We start from the raw sequence: 18,840 nt of genomic DNA on the forward strand, positions 1-18,840 counted from the left end.
TGATTCATTTTTATTTTTAATATGTAAATTATATTATTAATTGAAGTAGGAAAGAGAAATAGGAGAGAGAAAGTTGAGGTGGGGTAGTGAAAAGTAGGAGAGATAAAGTGGAGTTTGATGGTTTTTTTGTTCATGAGTGGAGTGGAGGTGATACATTTATTCATGAAATGATCAAAACATGAGTAAGTAGGGAAACTTGGTGATCAAACCCATCACCATTGGAGTAGGTTGGATTCTCAAATTCAAATCCAATATAAAGCTTTTTGGAATTGAGAAATTGAGTCTAAATTCGATCCAATTTTTTTTATAATTCCAGTGTAGTTCAGTGTGAAATGTTTATCTTGTTCGAATTCAGCCCAGTCTGATTATTATGACATATATTAGTTTTTTTTTCTTAATTTAGGTTTACAATGTTTTTCCATGATTGACTAATTGGAATTTTAAAAAATTCGACTTATTACATCAATTAGATAAAGTAAATTATATACATCTGTAGTTTAACGTGTAATAAAATGCTAATTGCAAAATACAAAAGCCAACAAAAGGTTTAAATTAATTTTTGCATTTTTTATTTTCAATTCTCACTTTGGAGTTTTGAAGGGCCTGTGAGAATTTTGATGGTAGGTAAAAAAATTAGAGGTGAATGGTAAAAAGTCTAAAATTTCTGTTATAGAGATGTTGAAAGAAAATTTCAATATATGTACATGCTAAAATATTTATTGGAATTGATTGAACTTATTGGACTATAAATGTGTTTGTCCAAATCCAGTTCAAAAGTATTTGGACATGAAAATCAAATTTCGAATTCAGTCCATATATTTTTCGGTCCAGTCTAGTCTGACAAATTTGGATGGGATTAGATTGGAGTCTGGACTTTGTGGAGACCACTTACCATATAAAAATAAGCTAGCAAGATAGTGACTGGAAAGAAAGAGTGAGAAACAACTTCGTATGATTCCTTCTATTTTCCTTTCTATTCAAAAGTTTATCTGATATATCGATTTTACATTTTTTTATGATGAGAATAGGGAAAATAATGATTCATTGAATTTTTTGTTCCAAACTACCTTTAACTTTCAACTTTTTGCGATAAACTACCTTATAAAAAAAAAAATTTGTCCCAAAAATTTACCTTAGTTAGCTTTTAACATGTTGACAGCCATCTAATGCTAGTTTTCAGCTTTGACTTTTTTTTAGTTCAAAGTTGAGGAAGAAAACAAAGTGAACTTTTTTGGAAATTGCTTGAGATTCGAGGAGATGGATAGGTTGATTGAGAGGGTGATTGTTTCAATTTTAGTTTAAGTAGAAAATGGATTCAAACGGTGGATTGGTGGTACAAAGTGTCAACTTAGATATGAGTGTGTGTGTGTGAGAGAGAGAGAGATAGAGAGGGGGGGGGGGGGAGGGAGAGGGAGAGAGAACGCACATGGAAATGGGGAAAAGAGGGTGCAGAAAATGAAAGAGGGTTCGAAAAGGTTAAATAATATTACGTGACATTAAAAAACTAAAAAAGTAAAAATAAAAGGGTAGTTGTCAACAATAAAATGGTAAAAGTAAGGTAGTTTCTCGCAAAAAGTTGAAAGTTATAGTTTCGAAAAAAAAGCGTTAATAAAACATCATACGACATCTACCACAATAATAACCCTTACACAAAAGTTTCGAACCGCTTCTGTGATATGGTACTACTCCAACCATACTGTAAATTCGATGCCATTAACATCTGTCTCGCCTGATGTAATAGTAAATTGAAATCTTACCTTCATCTTGATATTCTTGATCTACAGCTAGTAAGTACGATTACCCACAACCTCAAACCTCTGAGCTTCTCGAACTGGAGATACTAAACAACAACAAACTATATTTACAACTCCTACAAGAGAAGGGACTGAAACTCCTAGAAAATTTTTATAACAAGAGAGTAACTTATTAGCTAAAGCAAAAAACGAACTAAAAACTGAAAACAAGAGAAAAAAAAAGGGGCTCACCATGGATAATAACATCCATGATATCCCCTTAGATGGAAACTTGGAGAAGGAAAGAAAGGTGAGGTAAGCGGCAGTAGAGAGAAAATCTTGGAGGAAGAGTTCTTATCCCTCAATCTTGGATGGGCTATGTTTTTTTTTTTTTTTTTTTTTTTTTTTTATCTTGATTAGTTATTATTGCATACAAATTTCTTGTGAATTTTAGAATACCAAAAATTGACGATGCCACTTCAGCCGTATGATATTATAACTTTCTCATTTTCGTAAATTAGAAACTAGTAGGCTTTTCGCGAAGGCTCCGTTTGGTAGGGCGTAAAATGTTTTCCTGGAAAACTATTTTCCTCTATTTTCAATTTTACATTGTTTGGTTGGCAAAAGAGTGTAAAATCATTTTCCCTTGGGGTAAAATTACTCTCCCAATGATGGAAAACCATTTTCCTTTCAAAATGAAGGGAAAACTATTTTCCTTATCTCTCTTGTATACTCCCCTCACTACCTCCTTACTTTCCCTTTCATTTTCCTTTCATTTCATCATTTTTTTTTACGTCGAACCAAACAACGGAAAACTAATTTTGGAATTGTGTTTTCCATTATAAATTGTTTTCCATGAAAATCATTTTACACTGAAAATATTTTACGCCCTACCAAACGGAGCCTTAGTGTCAAATTCAAGGAAACATTCTGCACTAAAATATTGCATGAAATCTAATTTAGAAAGAGAATTTCCTATACATTCTTGAAATATATGTTCCTTAATTTCATAGCAGGTCAAGTGAGTGCGTATGACCTTTTGTTTTCGACCATGTGTGTTTCTATTCCAAAATGTTAGAAGTATAGCTAGGCCAACTACCCTCAAAACTAAAAACTACCACCACAACTATTGTTGGCACACACGTCCTTTGTATCTATCTGCATTTAACCCGATCTTATTCGAACGAGTTCGAGTTCTCTATAACTTTAAAAAATTTACAAGGTAAAATTGTATCTCAACCCGACATTTTAAAATCAAGAGCTCATATTAATAAAAAGGGGAAAATAAAAAGTGCAATTTGATGAAAAAAATTAAAAAGAGTTTTGAAAAGATAATAAATATAATGATATGATGCATTGATTTTTTATTCAAACTCTATTACTTAAAGTTTTAAAAAACACTTTAGAGGATCCAAAGAACACGACAAGAAATCCAGGATTGTATGGGGCTAGGAAGGGAGTAGTTTCTCCGGTGTTCCCTATCATTCCATAGCAACCTGCAATCCATCTCGACGAGAAGAGAGAGAGAAGAGATGTCAGATAACCCATACGAGAGAGTGAAAGGAGGGCGCTTAACTTTCAAAGGTGGAGTATTAGCCAGTAGCAGCAAAAGCATTGATAAAAAAAGAAGGAAGAAGAAAAACAAGGACAAGAACAAAGAATCTGATGATAACCATCAACAAGAAGCTGATGTTCTTGATGAACAACCCATTACCCTCACTGAATCTGGAGACCCAGTTTATACAATCGATGCTGCGAAGAAGATGAAATACGAAGATCTTTTTCCCGTTGAGGCTAAAAAGTTTGGTTATGATCCTAAAGTCAAGTCTAAATCTGTACAAGAAGCTCTTGATGATCGCGTCAAGAAAAAAGCTGATCGATATTGTAAATAGAGGTAAACCCTAATTTCTGATGCGTTTTGTTGGATTTTTTTAAATATGTGTTTTGAATTTTGAACTCAGTTTTGTCTTTAATGGAGAGAGGAACTCAAATTTGTGACTTTGAATTAATTAAGTTTATCTGACTTTAAATTAATTAAGTTTAGCTTTCTTGCTTGATTTCTCTAGAAGAGTTCATATACTGCACCTTTTTGCCTTTTTCCATGAGAACACGCTGCTGACAATTTCCTCTTTGTTCAATTGTTGTCTGTCTACACTTCATGCTTTTGTTCATTTTGGTGTGTAAGTAATGTTATGGGAATTATGTTATACTGCCTAATGTTATAATGCCTTAATGCCCTCAGCCCTAATGTCCTTGACACGATTGTGCACCTTCCTTTTTATCCTTTCTGCATACCTCGCCTATTAGGTGAGAGTTGTGTTGTAATACTTCTAATTCGTTGTGTGGAGCTTTTCTATGCATTTCATGTGACTATCATGGGTGTTAGATATTGTGAGGGAGTATTCCATTGATTAATAAATTTTTATAGTGGTTACACAATACTAATCCTAAATATGTTAGGAATCCAGAAGATATAACAATAAATCTATACAAAGTATATCTTGAATCGGGGAGAAAATATTGTCCTAAATATTATCTCTATCACACCCCATGGGAAGAGGTTGTATGCTAAGAGTAGAGCAAAAATCTTGAATAGCTGTCGAGATAGGCCCTTTGTGAAAATGTGTGCAAAGTGATACCTTGAAGGAACATGAAGAGCAGGTACCTCACCCAACACAACCTTTCCCTGACCAAAATGAATATCTATCTCAACATGTTTGGTACATTGGTGTTGTACGGGGTTACTAGAAGGATCGATAACACTAACACTATCACAATATACAAGAGTGGCCTCACGGAGAGGGCAATGTAACTCTAAGTAGGAGGTTATGCATTTAGGAAGACTTAGCAACTAAGTTTAGCTTGGAAGTGGATGTAATGTCCAAGGAAGCCGTAAAAGAAAACATAAAAAATAAATAAAAAGGTGTTCTTGGATGAAGGTTGGACGTGAGGTCTAAGGTTGTCGGAACATAATTTTTGTTGGAGGATAACTAACCTATGCTCTTGATACCATGTTAGATATTGTGAAACATTGTAATCTTGCAGTATTCCATTGATCAATATTTATTGTGGTTAGACAATACTAATCCTAACTATGTTAGGAATTCAAATGATATAACAATAAATCTATACAAAGTATATTCTAAATCGGTGAGAAAATATTGTCCTCAATATCATCTCTATCAATGGGGATGATCCATATAGTAGTCTATCAACGGCAGGTTGTTGTCACCAATGATGAGTATACGTGTTTATAAAGGCATGGGTTGATGTCCATATGCATGTGTCCAATGCGCAAACCATGATGTGTGTTTGAGATGCAACGACTTAGAACCTCAAATCGTCTTCTCATTGAGTCGAATGATATTCTAGGAGTTTCAGCTAGAGATTCTGAAGTTCCATTGACCTATTCTGTTAGAAAATCCGAGGCAACAAGGGTTCTAGGACTTGCTTCACTTATATAAAGACTGGGGTTCATGCCAAGTAAACAATGAAGTATACAAAATATATGAATTCCGCTTCTGTTGTCTTTAATCACAACTGAATGATAATGTTAATGAATTATGGTATTAAAATAAACTCTAAGGATCCTGTTTTTGGGATGGAATTATGGTATCAAATCCAAGTCATTCAAGTCTGTTTAATTATGAATTGAAGGAAGGTTTGTTTGGGTGGAGTGTTGGAGGGATGTTGGGGATCCATCCGAATTCTGAATTCTGTGTATTTTCCTTTGTTTTTTCAGTGTTTATATGTACTGCATGATCTTTTCGAATATATCTCATGGAGCTCTGATATTTGTTGTTGATGTATTGTACTATAGGCATTTGGAAGGCTTATTGAAGCTGGTTTATAGCAAATCAACTAGAACTCCCATGTTTATTGGCATGTTAGCAACTCGAAAGCTAGGAGACACCTACAATATTCTAGGCTATTCAGTTGATTGAAGCAGTGTAGACATTCGATGTAACGGTTGTGTTTTTTGAGGTTTGTCACCGATTGTTGTACGTCCTCAGCTTTTGAAACTAGAAAACTTATAACATGCTAACCAAGAAAAAATATCGCGGATGCGGGTGGATTTTTGGTAACGTTTGCGTTGTTGTGTTGTTGTACGTCCTCAGCTTTCGAAACTAGAAAACTTAAAGAATGCTAACCAAGAAAAAATCTCGCGGATGCGGGTGGATTTTTGGTAACATTTGCGTTGTCGTGGAAACTGCTTGTAACAAATTGTGGTCGATGGGGAGTGAATTTTTTCAAATTCACATTAAAATGTTCTAACCTTATCTGTATTGCTTTATTTTGTGAAACATTATTACAACATAATGAAATCAAATCTATCAAAATATTATATTTTATCAGCTAAATAATTGATTCATAAACATTTTTGGCCAATCGAAAAGAACAGATGTAACGAGGATAAAAATGTTTTGACGCGACGCATTTGTGTTATGCAACGTATAACATGTGAGAAGTATGTGATTTTTATTGCGGCGTTTTATACAAGGATTTTGCGGAACAACAATCGAAAATCAATTACAGAACGGAAGAGTTTTAATTTCATGCTTATGCTTATCTCCTTTTGCCTTGAGAGTGGGTCAAGGTGTTACGATGGTATCAAAGCCACCTAACAACTATATACAATAACCCGTTTTGGATTGGAGGAAATTGAGATAAAAGGAAGTAAGGGAAGAGGGGGAGGGGGGGGGGGGACAATGTTCTCTTGTTTGGATAAGAGATTTGAGGAAGGAAGGGGAGAGGGAGAATAACTCATTTTCCTTCCATTTTTAATATATTTTATCACATCCACATTGGAGGGATTTATAGAGAAAATAAAACTCCATCTTCCCCTTCACTTCCTTCTCTATCGCTCCATTTATATTGCTCATATATCTATCTATATATATATATATATATAAAATAAGGTTCAATTGGCTTATGTGTCATTCACGAAAAGAATCTGTCCATATGTCATTTGCAAAAGCCTCCTCACTACCTTTGGTCACGTGTAATTCTGACTAATAGAATGCATCAATTACAATCTTTGTAACTTTAGTAAGTTTGTATATATGTTTATGTAGATTAATTTCTAACTGTTTTCCTATTTAATATATATTAGCGATTTTTTTTGGCATTTTTCTCTCCACTCTACACATCAAACAAAAAAAATCATTATATCATACACAGAAGTAGATACATACTGTCAACCACCCTATTTTTAATTCTCGGTAAAAAAAATACTTTTAAAAAAAGTTGTTAAAAATTAAAGCTTAAATCATCAACTCAAAAATTCAATGACCACCTACTTATTAGGATTTAGTGGGGTTAAAGCAAAGAGAATTGGTACAACTTTTAATTAAAGAAAAACATTAAGTGCCTATTCACTGATTTGAAGTATAAACAAAAAACGATGAAGTGTGATATAAAAAAAAACTACCACGTTAGAAAGTTGACAATCTATGATTCCACTCTCACAGTCTCACTTAGATTTGCACTGGATTAGGGCCTGTTTGGCATTAGCGTTTGAGGTAGCGGTTAGCGGTTGGACAAGATTGAAACGCTACTTAAGAAAATTATGAGTGTTTGCTAAGGTAGTGGTTGTAGTAGCGGGTAACAGTTGGAGTAGATTATGAGTAGCGGTTGTGGAACATTACTACAAGTAACATTTGAGATTTAGAGGTAGCGGTCTAGCAAATAAACCCTATATATTAGCATAAGGTAGAATTATTAACTAATTTTTTTTTATCTTTTACAATTCCAACAACTACTTTTGCCAAACACTTCTAATTAAACAACTAATTTAATCGCTGACAGATATTAGTAGACAGCTAGTAGCTACCCCCAACAGCTACCGCTACTACAACCGCTAACAGCTACTAGAACCGCTAGTTTTGCCAAACATACTCTAAGAGGAAACAAGCAATTTGATATAGTTTTTTCAAAATAGGAGTTTGGTTTATATAATTGAAATTAAATGGGATGACAAAAACAACCATATTATTATACAGTCGGGCTATGGATGACGAAGATTGAAAAAATTCGTGTAAAATGAATTACCTTATGTAATTATTATACAACAACCATATTATTATAAATAATTGTAGCTCAAGAAGATTACCATTGTCAATTACCATCACAAACAAAATAGTGATTTCTAAGTGTAGGAGCCTTTTAATGGATATATCTAATATTAAGATAATCAAAGATCAAAGAATAACAAAGAATCTAGAAAAAGGGAAAATAATTTTATTCTACAAATAATCTTCAAAAATATAATTAAGAAAAAAAATCAAATGGGTGATTTCACAAGTTAAAAGAGGTACCTTTTAAGCAAAGTGTAACTTTTAATTTTAAGTGGGTCACTTCTAGATTAATAAAATTGACATATTTAAGGCAAAAAGTTACCCCTGTCCCACATTAATTTATTGTATATTTGTATATCTGTGTTACTAAAGAATTGTATAAATAAAATAGTCATCAATATTTTTCAGTATATCTAATCAACAAAAAATCTACCGTGTATTGTAATATCCCGAAATTCTTAAAACTCCTAAATAATTATTTTCTCCAAACTACAAAATTCATGATTTTATTATTATTTCAAAAATACATTTATTACCTAATATACTTGAATTATTTTATTTAAAAATCTGAATTTCGAAAATAATAATCTTATTAAAAAAAAATTTCTGTTTTGAAGCAAATATCTCACGCAGATTCCAGAATTTCGTCAGTTTATCAAGCAATCTGTCAAATTGATTCTCAATCAATTATCACCCAAAAATTTCCTCTCAATCAATTCTAACCTTCCTTCTTTGTTTCAATCAAATCTTTCCTTCCTTCTTGAATTATTCCTCTCTCCCTCTTCTAAGACTATAAATACCGGACTTCTACACCTCATTCAAACACAATTTTCGCTTCAAAAATTCAGTAGGTGAGAAACCCTTTTTCTGTTAAACAAATTCAGAGAAGAAGAAGAAGAGAAAAAAAAGGGGGGGACGGGTCGCGTACTGCCGCGGGATGGCCGGCCCTCTTTCTTCATCTTCTTCTTCTTTCTTCTTTCTCTCTCCTCTGGTCTTGTTTTGGTTCTTCATTTTATTTTTCCTTCGTACAAAACTGAACTGGTCCCAAGGATTCTTTTTTCTATTTCTGTTTTTTCTCTCTTTTTGTTTCTTTTCCTTTTATTTTCTTTAGTTTTACTTTTTTGTCTTTTCTTACTAACTGATTCCTTGAATCAGTAAAGTTGTTTAATACAACTTCTTACTTTCTCTCATTATTTATTTTATCTTTTCTTTCTCTTCATTCTCTAATTTTTGAACAAAGATTTTCTTTTTTTCTACTTTTGACAATTAAATCTTGTGAAAACTTTATTATTTCATCCACCTTCAATTCATAAACTTAATAGATTCGAATATTACATAGGTGACTAATTTAGTTCTTCACTTACTATTGTAGACGGAGATTTTGTAGAAGGAGCTTTCTAGGGGTGACTTTATTTTCGTATCTGCGCTACTCGAGGTAATTTCGATGTTCATCGTACCTATTCCCGTTGCAAAACGGCTATCTGTGTGATTATATGATTAGTGATTATGTATGTAACAAATTTTTATAGACTAACATTATGAATTTTTGAGTTAATAGTCACTATTATAAAAGTAGGATTCTCATAATACTATTGAATTGAATATGTTATTATAACTTGGTAAGAGTATAAATATGTTATAATCATGTGATTCTTTTGAAACTAAAGTATTAGTATGTGAATATTCTTGTGGCAAACCTTTATGACTAGAGTATGTTTTATGTTAACAAAACATGTGGAATTGTATGGTTATCAACTTGAGAACTTTGTTTATTTACCTTTTAATAAAAACTAAGGAGGGTAATGAAGCCCGAAAGGGTGTTGAACAGGTTGCCCTATACGATGGTATAACTATCTATAGGTTGATTAATAAATACGATACGAACTGTTGTCTTCCTTCTATTTGTTGTGATCCAAGTAGAAGGGGTGTGCACACTAGGGACTCTATGATTTTGGCCATGGTTATATTGGGGTGACGACCTCTTGTTGAAGTAGGCGGTTAATAGGGATTAGTCCCGGCCTACTGGCGTTCACATTTCCCTCTCTTAATTTAAAATTATTGTTTAAGTTTGTGCCTAAACGTTATGATATTGACTTGTATTTGGAGTTAGTAATACAAACGTTGAAAATCCAAACATTAGTGTTGAATTTGTTGGAGCACTTTATTCTATTTCTAAAATCAAAATTTATTTTTAAAATTATTATTTTTACGGGATGGAGTCGAATTACTCAGTTTTTCTGATTTTTGAGAGTTGTCTCTCTTGTTGTCTTCTTTCTATAACTTGCAGTGGACTTGGTGATTGGATCTCGTGTGAGGAGGCTTAGATAATTCACCTAGACGACCTTATTTAGTTTTTTTTTTTTGGAGTTACTATTTTAGATTTTATTTAACTTTGGTTGTAATGATATTTCTATTTTAAGACAATTGGGTTAACTTTATCTTTTGTTGCCTTTCGTTTACTCTTAGAGAGTAAATGGCGGTAATATCCTCCAAGTTTGAATAAAGGATTTTCTTAAAACTATACTTATTGATTTGCACTTATTTAAATTTGGAGGGTGTTACAAAGTGGTATCAAGAGCTTAGGTTTAAGATTAACTAGGGATAATTGGGCTAAACGAACTAAATAGGTTAAGTAAATTAAATAAATAAAATTAGGACTAAATGAATTAAGTTATGAGAGTGGGTTCGAAAAGGGATTATTTTATTAATGTTTTGAAGTACTACTTTTAAGTACTTAATATATGCTTCTTTATGTTTTAGATGGCAAGACTTCACCAAACCGCAAGAAAAAGGACAGCGAGGAAACTCACTGGCCCTCTCTCTGCTTCACCTTACTTGATTCGCATGAGATACGGGGAGGATGTTTGTGATTATGTCCATCGTTTGAACTTGGCTATTGAAAGTACCATTTTAATGACTTATATGGAGATTCAGACTTTTGCACTCCTGAAAAAAAGCATATGTTTTATTGACAACCCTACCCAAGCGAGGACCATTAGGAGCAATCAAAAGAAAATACAATGATGTTTATGTTAATGATACACCTAATGTTGAGAGGCATACGCATAAAGGATCATGGTTTCTGACTATTGAGTATCTACGAAGGGTCATGATTGATGCTATGGAAGAATACTATTACAATCTCAATGTAAATGGCTCTAGTTCTGATGAAGGAGAAGCTAATAGAAGCCCTAACCCTACCCACCCTCAGTCCGAGATGGAAGATGAAGAGCCTATGGAGGATGATGACCTTTAAGTTGTTCTTTCTTTTATTTTATTACGTGCAATAAGATTTCTTTTTTAGAACCAATAGATGTTATGTTGACCAAGATGTTATGTGATTGAATGATTGAATAAAGATGTTTACTTTTTCTAAAGTTGTGTTCCTAGCTCAAACTAAATACTTATGTCTCATTATTATACTTTACATCAATAATAAATGGTGGTCACACCATTGTTTTCTCTTTTCTAGGTAGCTTATGCCATTTAACGTCTATACTCTTCTCGTTCCGCTCAAACAAAAATATGTCTGAGACCGAACAAATTGCTGCTCGTTTGCGAATTCTCGAGCAATTATCCCAAAGTTTCGGACTTGTTCTTCAAAAACAACTCAACAACCACGTCGGTGCGTGAGGAATCCCAAGCAACCATGGCCATGAAAATTGCCAATTTGAAACCACCAACCTTCATTGGTCGAGAAGATCCTCTTGTGTTAGAAAACTGGTTGCGCGATATAGAGAAGATATTCACCTCTAATGAACCCCTGACAACCAAAAGGTTGACCATGCTACCTTTTACCTTCGAGAGGATGCTGATCTTTGGTGGGAAACCCAAGGACCAACCATTCGTATGCAACCTAATTTTGATTGGTCTACTTTTAAGACTGTATGAGGGCCCGATTCTTTCCCGAGCACATTAGGAGACAAAAATGTAGTGAGTTCACTAGATTCAATCAAGGATCTACTATGAGTGTAGAAGAGTATGCTCAGAAATTTCACGAATATGCTAGGTTTTGCCCCAATATGGTTCCTGATGAAGCCGCAAAACCCAGAAATTTGAGGATGGACTTAGTTTTAGAATTCAAAAGAGACTAGGCGGTAGTACCTCCCACACTTTTATGGAGGCTTATGGTAAAGCTTGCAACATGGAGAGAATTTTGAAACGAGAAGAGGAAGTGTTGGGACGAATCAAGAGGAAGGACCAAAGTGGGAACTCTCAAACTCAAGGTTATGAGAAAAAGGCTCGCTATGGAGGAAATAATAGCGGGGTAACCATCAAAGAGGTCATTATACCAACAATAACAGTTCTCACAACAACAATCAAGGTCAAAGGAGACAAGGAGACAATAATAAGAAGGTGTTTGTCTGTAAGAAGTGCAATAAGAGTCACCCAGGTTTCACATGTCAGGGTGAGCGAATTAAGTGTTTCCAGTGCGGCGAACCTGGACACAAGGCCAATTAGTGTCCAAATAGGCAAACTAACCAAAATGGGCAAAATAAGGGAAACCACAATAATGGGAATACCAATCGAAACCAATACCAGACCCCTAATCGCCCTGCCAATCCTCAAGTTCCAAACACCAATGGTAATCAAGCCACTCCAAATGCTACCCAGAGCAACAACCAGATCAATGGAAATGGTGCACGTCCAACTTATGGCAGAATTCACGTCATGAGCAGAACTGAAGCGGACACCAACAGTAACGTCGTGACGGGTACTTTTCTCGTAAACTCTAATCCTGCTTTCCTACTTTTTGACTCTGGAGCGTCTCATTCTTTTATTTCTCAGTCCTTTGTGGAAAAGTTTTCTTTAGAACCTTCATCGTCGTGTCTAGCCAACATTGTCATGTCCACCGGGACCACAATCCCATGTAATACCCTTTTTCAAGACATTCCATTACCATAGGGGACTGATCTACCTGCTGATCTGATCTTGTTTTCCCTGAAAGACTTTGATGTTATCTTAGGAATGGACTGGTTGAGTAGATATAAGGCCAAGATTGAGTGTCATAAACAAAAAGTGTCTCTTAAAGGACCGCAAGGGAATAGGATATCTTACCAAGGGGTTGTCTTTACACCTGGAATCAAGATTATCTCAGCTTTGAACCTCAAACTTACCTTAGGAAAGGCTACACAGTGTACCTGTGTCACATGAAAGACATAAGTAAGGAGGATGAGGAGATACCCAACATTCCTGTTGTTTGTGAATTCCCGGATGTATTTCCAGAAGAGATTCCAGGAATGTCACCAGAGAGAGAAGTTGATTTCAAAATCGACGTAGTTCCTGAACATGCCCTATTTCTAAAGCACCATATCGAATGGCCCCAGCAGAAACAAGAGAATTGAAAGTGCAATTAGAAGAACTCTTGGAGAAAGGATATATAAGACCAAGTGTCTCACCCTGGGGAGCCCCAGTGTTGTTCGTTAGGAAGAAGGATGGGTCTTTAAGATTATACATTGATTATAGAGAGTTAAACAACGTCACTGTCAAGAACAGATACCCACTTCCTAAATCGAGGATTTATTCGATCAGTTAAAAGGTGCTGTAGTATTCTCAAAAATCGACTTGCGTTCTGGATATCATCAGCTAAGGATCGCGAATGAGGATATACCCAAAACAGCCTTCCGCACAAGGTATGGCCATTATGAGTTCACTATTATGCCATTTGGACTCACTAATGCGCCTGCTGCATTCATGGACCTCATGAATCGGACCTTCAAGCAGTACTTAGATAAGTGCGTGGTCATATTCATCGATGACATTCTGGTCTTCTCAAGAGATAAGGAAGAACATGAGGCCCATTTGAGGATAATTTTGGAGATCCTTCGCCAAGAGAAATTGTATGCCAAATTCTCAAAGTGCGAATTTTGGTTAGAGAAGGTCGCATTTTTAGGCCATGTGATTTCAAAGGACGGAGTTGCTGTTGACCCCTCAAAGATACAAGCATGATCCGATTGGGCTAGACCCACAAGTGTTACGGAAATTAGAAGTTTCTTGGGTCTTGCAGGGTACTATAGGAGATTTGTTAGAGATTTCTCTAAGGTTGCTCAACCTCTAACCAACCTGATGAAGAAAACCACTAAATTTCATTGGGACGACCAATGTGAGTCAGCATTCCAAGAATTGAAGAAACGACTTATAAACAGCACCAGTGTTAACCTTACCCTACGGAACAGAAGGCTTCGAGGTGTTCAGTGACGCCTCAAAGCATGGGTTAGGGTGTGTGCTAATGCAACATGGAAAAGTTGTAGCGTATGCATCCAGGCAACTGAAACCTTATGAACAAAATTACCCTACTCATGATTTAGAGTTAGGAGCAATTGTGTTTGCACTCAAAATATGGAGACATTATTTGTATGGAGTCAAGTGCACAATGTACACAGACCATAAGAGTTTAAAATATCTCTACACTCAGAAGGAGTTAAACATGAGACAAAGGCGTTGGCTTGAACTCATCAATGATTATGATCTCGACATTGTCTACCACGAAGGCAAAGCAAACAAAGTCGCAGATGCTCTAAGCAGGAAGAGTAGTCATACTTGAAGTATTGATCTTAGCCGACGAGTTATGCAAGGACTTCCATAAGTTAAACTTAGAGGTGGTTGAACATGGTTATGTAGAAGCTAGATTAAATGCAGTCTCTGTCGAGCCTAACCTCTTCGAAGAAATTCAAGCAAAGCAGAGCACAGATGATTGGTTGATTAAGTTGAGGAAGATGAAAGAGGAGGGTCAAGCACCTGAATTTGAGGTAGATGCTAAAGGAATAGCAAAGTACAAGGGAAGATGGTGTGTTCCTAATGATGAAACCCTAAAGGACAAGATCTTGAAAGAGGCTCATAATTCCCATTACTCTATACACCCTGGCGGAGACAAACTCTATAAAGACCTCAAACAACACTTTTGGTGGCCCAGAATGAAGCGAGAAGTGGCGGAATTCGTAGCCAAATGCTTAACTTGCCAAAAGGTTAAGATCCAACACATGAAACCTGGTGGAAAGCTACAGCCTTTATCGGTTCCAGGATGGAAATGGGAATCGATCTCTATGGACTTTGTTATGGGATTGCCAAACACTAAGTCAGGAAAGAATGCCATTTGGGTTATAGTAGATCGTTTGACAAAAACAGCGCGATTTGTGGCAATGAAGGACACATGGTCAATGCAACAACTAGCAGATGCTTATTTCAAGGAGGTAGTAAGATTGCATGGTGTACCCAAGGATATTGTTTCTGATCGGGATTCTCGATTCCTATCCAAATTCTGGCAGAAGCTTCAAGAAGCTGTGGGAACCATACTCAAGTTTAGTACAACATTTCATCCAGCTACTGATGGACAAAGGAAAGAACTATTCAGACACTCGAAGAAATGTTACGGGCGTGCGTGATGGACTTTGGAGGATCATGGACGACCATTTGATGTATATAGAATTTTCCTATAATAATAGTTATCACTCAAGTATTAAGATGGCACCTTATGAAGCTTTGTATGGACAAAAATGCCGAAGCCCTATATGCTGGAGTGATGTGACTGAGTCATTGAATTTGGGGCACGACATGATTGAAGGGACCACCAAAAAGGTGAAACTCATTCAAGAACACATGAAAGCCGCTCAAGATCGCCAAAAATCGTATGCAGATAAAAAAAAGGCAAGACTTAGAGTTCGAAATTGGAGAAAAAGCCTTACTCAAGGTCTCCCCAACTAAAGGTGTAATGCGATTTGGGAGAAAAGGGAAGCTAAGCCCTCGATATATTGGCCCTTATGAAGTTTTGGAGCGAATCGGAGAGGTGGCCTATAGGTTAGCATTACCTACGGAATTAGCCAATGTCCATAATGTTTTCCATGTGTCTCAACTTCGCAGATATGTTCATGACCCAAACCATATCCTTCAACCAGAAACTGTCGAATTGGATCAAAACCTTACCTTTGAAAACCGACCCATTAAAATCTTAGATACCAAAACGCGAGATACTCGACGCAAAGTTGTGAGGTTAGTTAAGGTATTATGGTCGAATCAGAAAACCGAGGAAGCCACTTGGGAAGCTGAGGATGCCATGAGAAACCGATATCCGGAACTTTTTCCTCAGGTATGGTAAAGTTTCGAGGACGAAACTTCTTTAATGAAGGGAAGAGTGTAATACTAACTTTTCGTTTTCTAACTTAGAGAGTCTTAGCGATTTAAGTTCGAGGACGAACTTTGCTTTTTAGGAGGAGTGAATGTAATATCCCGAAATTCTTAAAACTCCTAAATAATTAATTTCTCCAAACTACAAAATTCATGATTTTATTATTATTTCAAAAATACATTTATTACCTAATATACTTGAATTATTTTATTTGGAAATCTGAATTTCGAAAATAATAATCTTATTAAAAAAAAAATTTATGTTTTGAAGCAAATATCTCACGCAGATTCCAGAATTTCGTCAGTTTATCAAGCAATCTGTCAAATTGATTCTCAATCAATTATCACCCAAAAATTTCCTCTCAATCAATTCTAACCTTCCTTCTTTGTTTCAATCAACTCTTTCCTTCCTTCTTGAATTATTCCTCTCTCCCTCTTCTAAGACTATAAATACCGGACTTCTACACCTCATTCAAACACAATTTTCGCTTCAAAAATTCAGTAGGTGAGAAACCCTTTTTCTGTTAAACAAAATCAGAGAAGAAGAAGAAGAGAAAAAAAAAGCGGGGGACGGGTCGTGTACCGCCGCGGGATGGCCGACCCTCTTTCTTCATCTTCATCTTCTTCTTCTTTCTTCATCTTCATCTTCTTCTTCTTTCTTCTTTCTCTCTCCTCTGGTCTTGTTTTGGTTCTTCATTTTATTTTTCCTTCGTACAAAACTGAACTGGAGTCCCAAGGGACCTTCTTTTCTACTTTACTGTTTTTCTCTTTTTGTTTCTTTTCCTTTTATTTTCTTTAGTTTTACTTTTTGTCTTTTTCTTACTAACTGATTCCTTGAATCAGTAAAGTTGTTTAATACAACTTCTTACTTTCTCTCATTATTTATTTTATCTTTTCTTTCTCTTCATTCTCTAATTTTTGAACAAAGATTTTCTTTTTTTCTACTTTTGACAATTAAATCTTGTGAAAACTTTATTATTTCATCCACCTTCAATTCATAAACTTAATAGATTCGAATATTACATAGGTGACTAATTTAGTTCATTCACATACTATTGTAGACGGAGATTTTGTAGAAGGAGCTTTCTAGGGGTGACTTTATTATTCGTATCTGCGCTACTCAAGGTAATTTTGATGTTCATTGTACCCTAGTTCCCGTTGCAAAACGGCTATCTGTGTGATTATATGATTATGTGATTATGTATGTAACAAATATTTTATAGACTAACATTATGAATTTTTGAGTTAATAGTCACTATTATAAAAGTAGGATTCTCATAATACTATGAATTGGAGTATATTATTATAACTTGGTAAGAGTATAAATATGTTATAATCATGTGATTCTTTTGAAACTAAAGTATTAGTAGGTGAATATTCTTGTGGCAAACCTTTATGACTAGAGTATGTTTTATGTTAACAAAACATGTGGAATTGTATGGAATTCACCTAGACGACCTTATTTAGTTTTTTTTTGGAGTTACTATTTTAGCTTTTATTTAACTTTGGTTGTAATGATATTTCTATTTTAAGACAATTGGGTTAACTTATCTTTTGTTGCCTTTCGTTTACTCTTAGAGAGTAAATGGGCGGTAATATCCTCCAAGTTTGAATAAAGGATTTTCTTAAAACTATACTTATTTGATTTTACACTTATTTAAATTTGGAGGGTGTTACAAAGTGGTATCAAGAGCTTAGGTTTAAGATTAACTAGGGATAATTGGGCTAAACGAACTAAATAGGTTTAGTAAATTAAATAAATAAAATTAGGACTAAATGAATTAAGTTATGAGAGTGGGTTCGAAAAGGGATTATTTTATTAATGTTTTGAAGTACTACTTTTAAGTACTTAATATATGCTTCTTTATGTTTTAGATGGCAAGACTTCACCAAACCGCAAGAAAAAGGACAGCGAGGAAACTCACTGGCCTTCTCTCTGCTTCACCTTACTTGATTCGCATGAGATACGGGGAGGATGTTTGTGATTATGTCCATCGTTTGAACTTGGCTATTGAAAGTTACCATTTTAATGACTTATATGGAGATTCAGACTTTTGCACTCCTGAAAAGAAAGCATATGTTTTATTGACAACCCTACCCAAGCGAGGACCATTAGGAGCAATCAAAAGAAAATACAATGATGTTTATGTTAATATACACCTAATGTTGAGAGGTACACGCATAAAGGATCATGGTTTCTGACTATTGAGTATCTACGAAGGGTCATGATTGATGCTATGGAAGAATACTATTACAATCTCAATGTAAATGGCTCTAGTTCTTATGAAGGAGAGCAATAGAAGCCCTAACCCTACCCACCCTCAGTCCGAGATGGAAGATGAAGAGCCTATGGAGGATGATGACCTTTAAGTTTTTCTTTCTTTTATTTTATTACGTACAATAAGATTTCTTTTTTTAGAACCAATAGATGTTATGTTGACCAAAGATGTTAATATTCAAACCATGATTTTAGGAGAAACATCCTAAAATCCTAAATTTACAAAACAAAATATTCCCGCGCACTTTAATGTGTATTTTGTTTCAACTATGTATTTATATATGTATATATTACGATTACAAGATTTTTAAAGTTTAAAAATGTTGTAACAAAGGATTTTTATATATCATGAAATATAATTTTACATTTTACATTATTTCCATCTTAAAGGCACGAATTTTAATAATAATTATTGATTCAATAAATTTGAAACAAAAACAACTACTTAATTAATAAAAGAATTCTCATGCATTATGCACGAGTCCAAATCATATCTATATAAATCCTCCCGTGCATTGTTGCAAGTAGGTTTACTGGGGCCGGTCGTAATGCGTGGGTGCAGCCATTAATACTCAATTAATTTTTTTCCAAGAAAATACACTTGCTAACGAAATAACATATATACATGAGT

General features: G+C 34.8%; 1 protein-coding gene across 1 annotated transcript; it reads left to right on the forward strand.

Annotated features, from left to right (window-relative positions):
* The first annotated feature begins 3,103 nt into the window (after positions 1–3,103).
* Positions 3,104–6,085, forward strand: LOC104901356 (hypothetical protein). The gene is made up of 2 exons (XM_010688919.4): positions 3,104–3,627; positions 5,554–6,085. The coding sequence occupies exon 1, from the start codon at positions 3,266–3,268 to the stop codon at positions 3,623–3,625; it is 360 nt and encodes a 119-aa protein (XP_010687221.1). The 5' UTR covers positions 3,104–3,265; the 3' UTR covers positions 3,626–3,627; positions 5,554–6,085.
* The last annotated feature ends 12,755 nt before the right edge of the window (positions 6,086–18,840 follow it).

This window comes from Beta vulgaris, chromosome 8 (genome assembly GCF_026745355.1).
Source record: "Beta vulgaris subsp. vulgaris cultivar EL10 chromosome 8, EL10.2, whole genome shotgun sequence".
NCBI classification, from domain to species: domain Eukaryota; kingdom Viridiplantae; phylum Streptophyta; class Magnoliopsida; order Caryophyllales; family Amaranthaceae; genus Beta; species Beta vulgaris.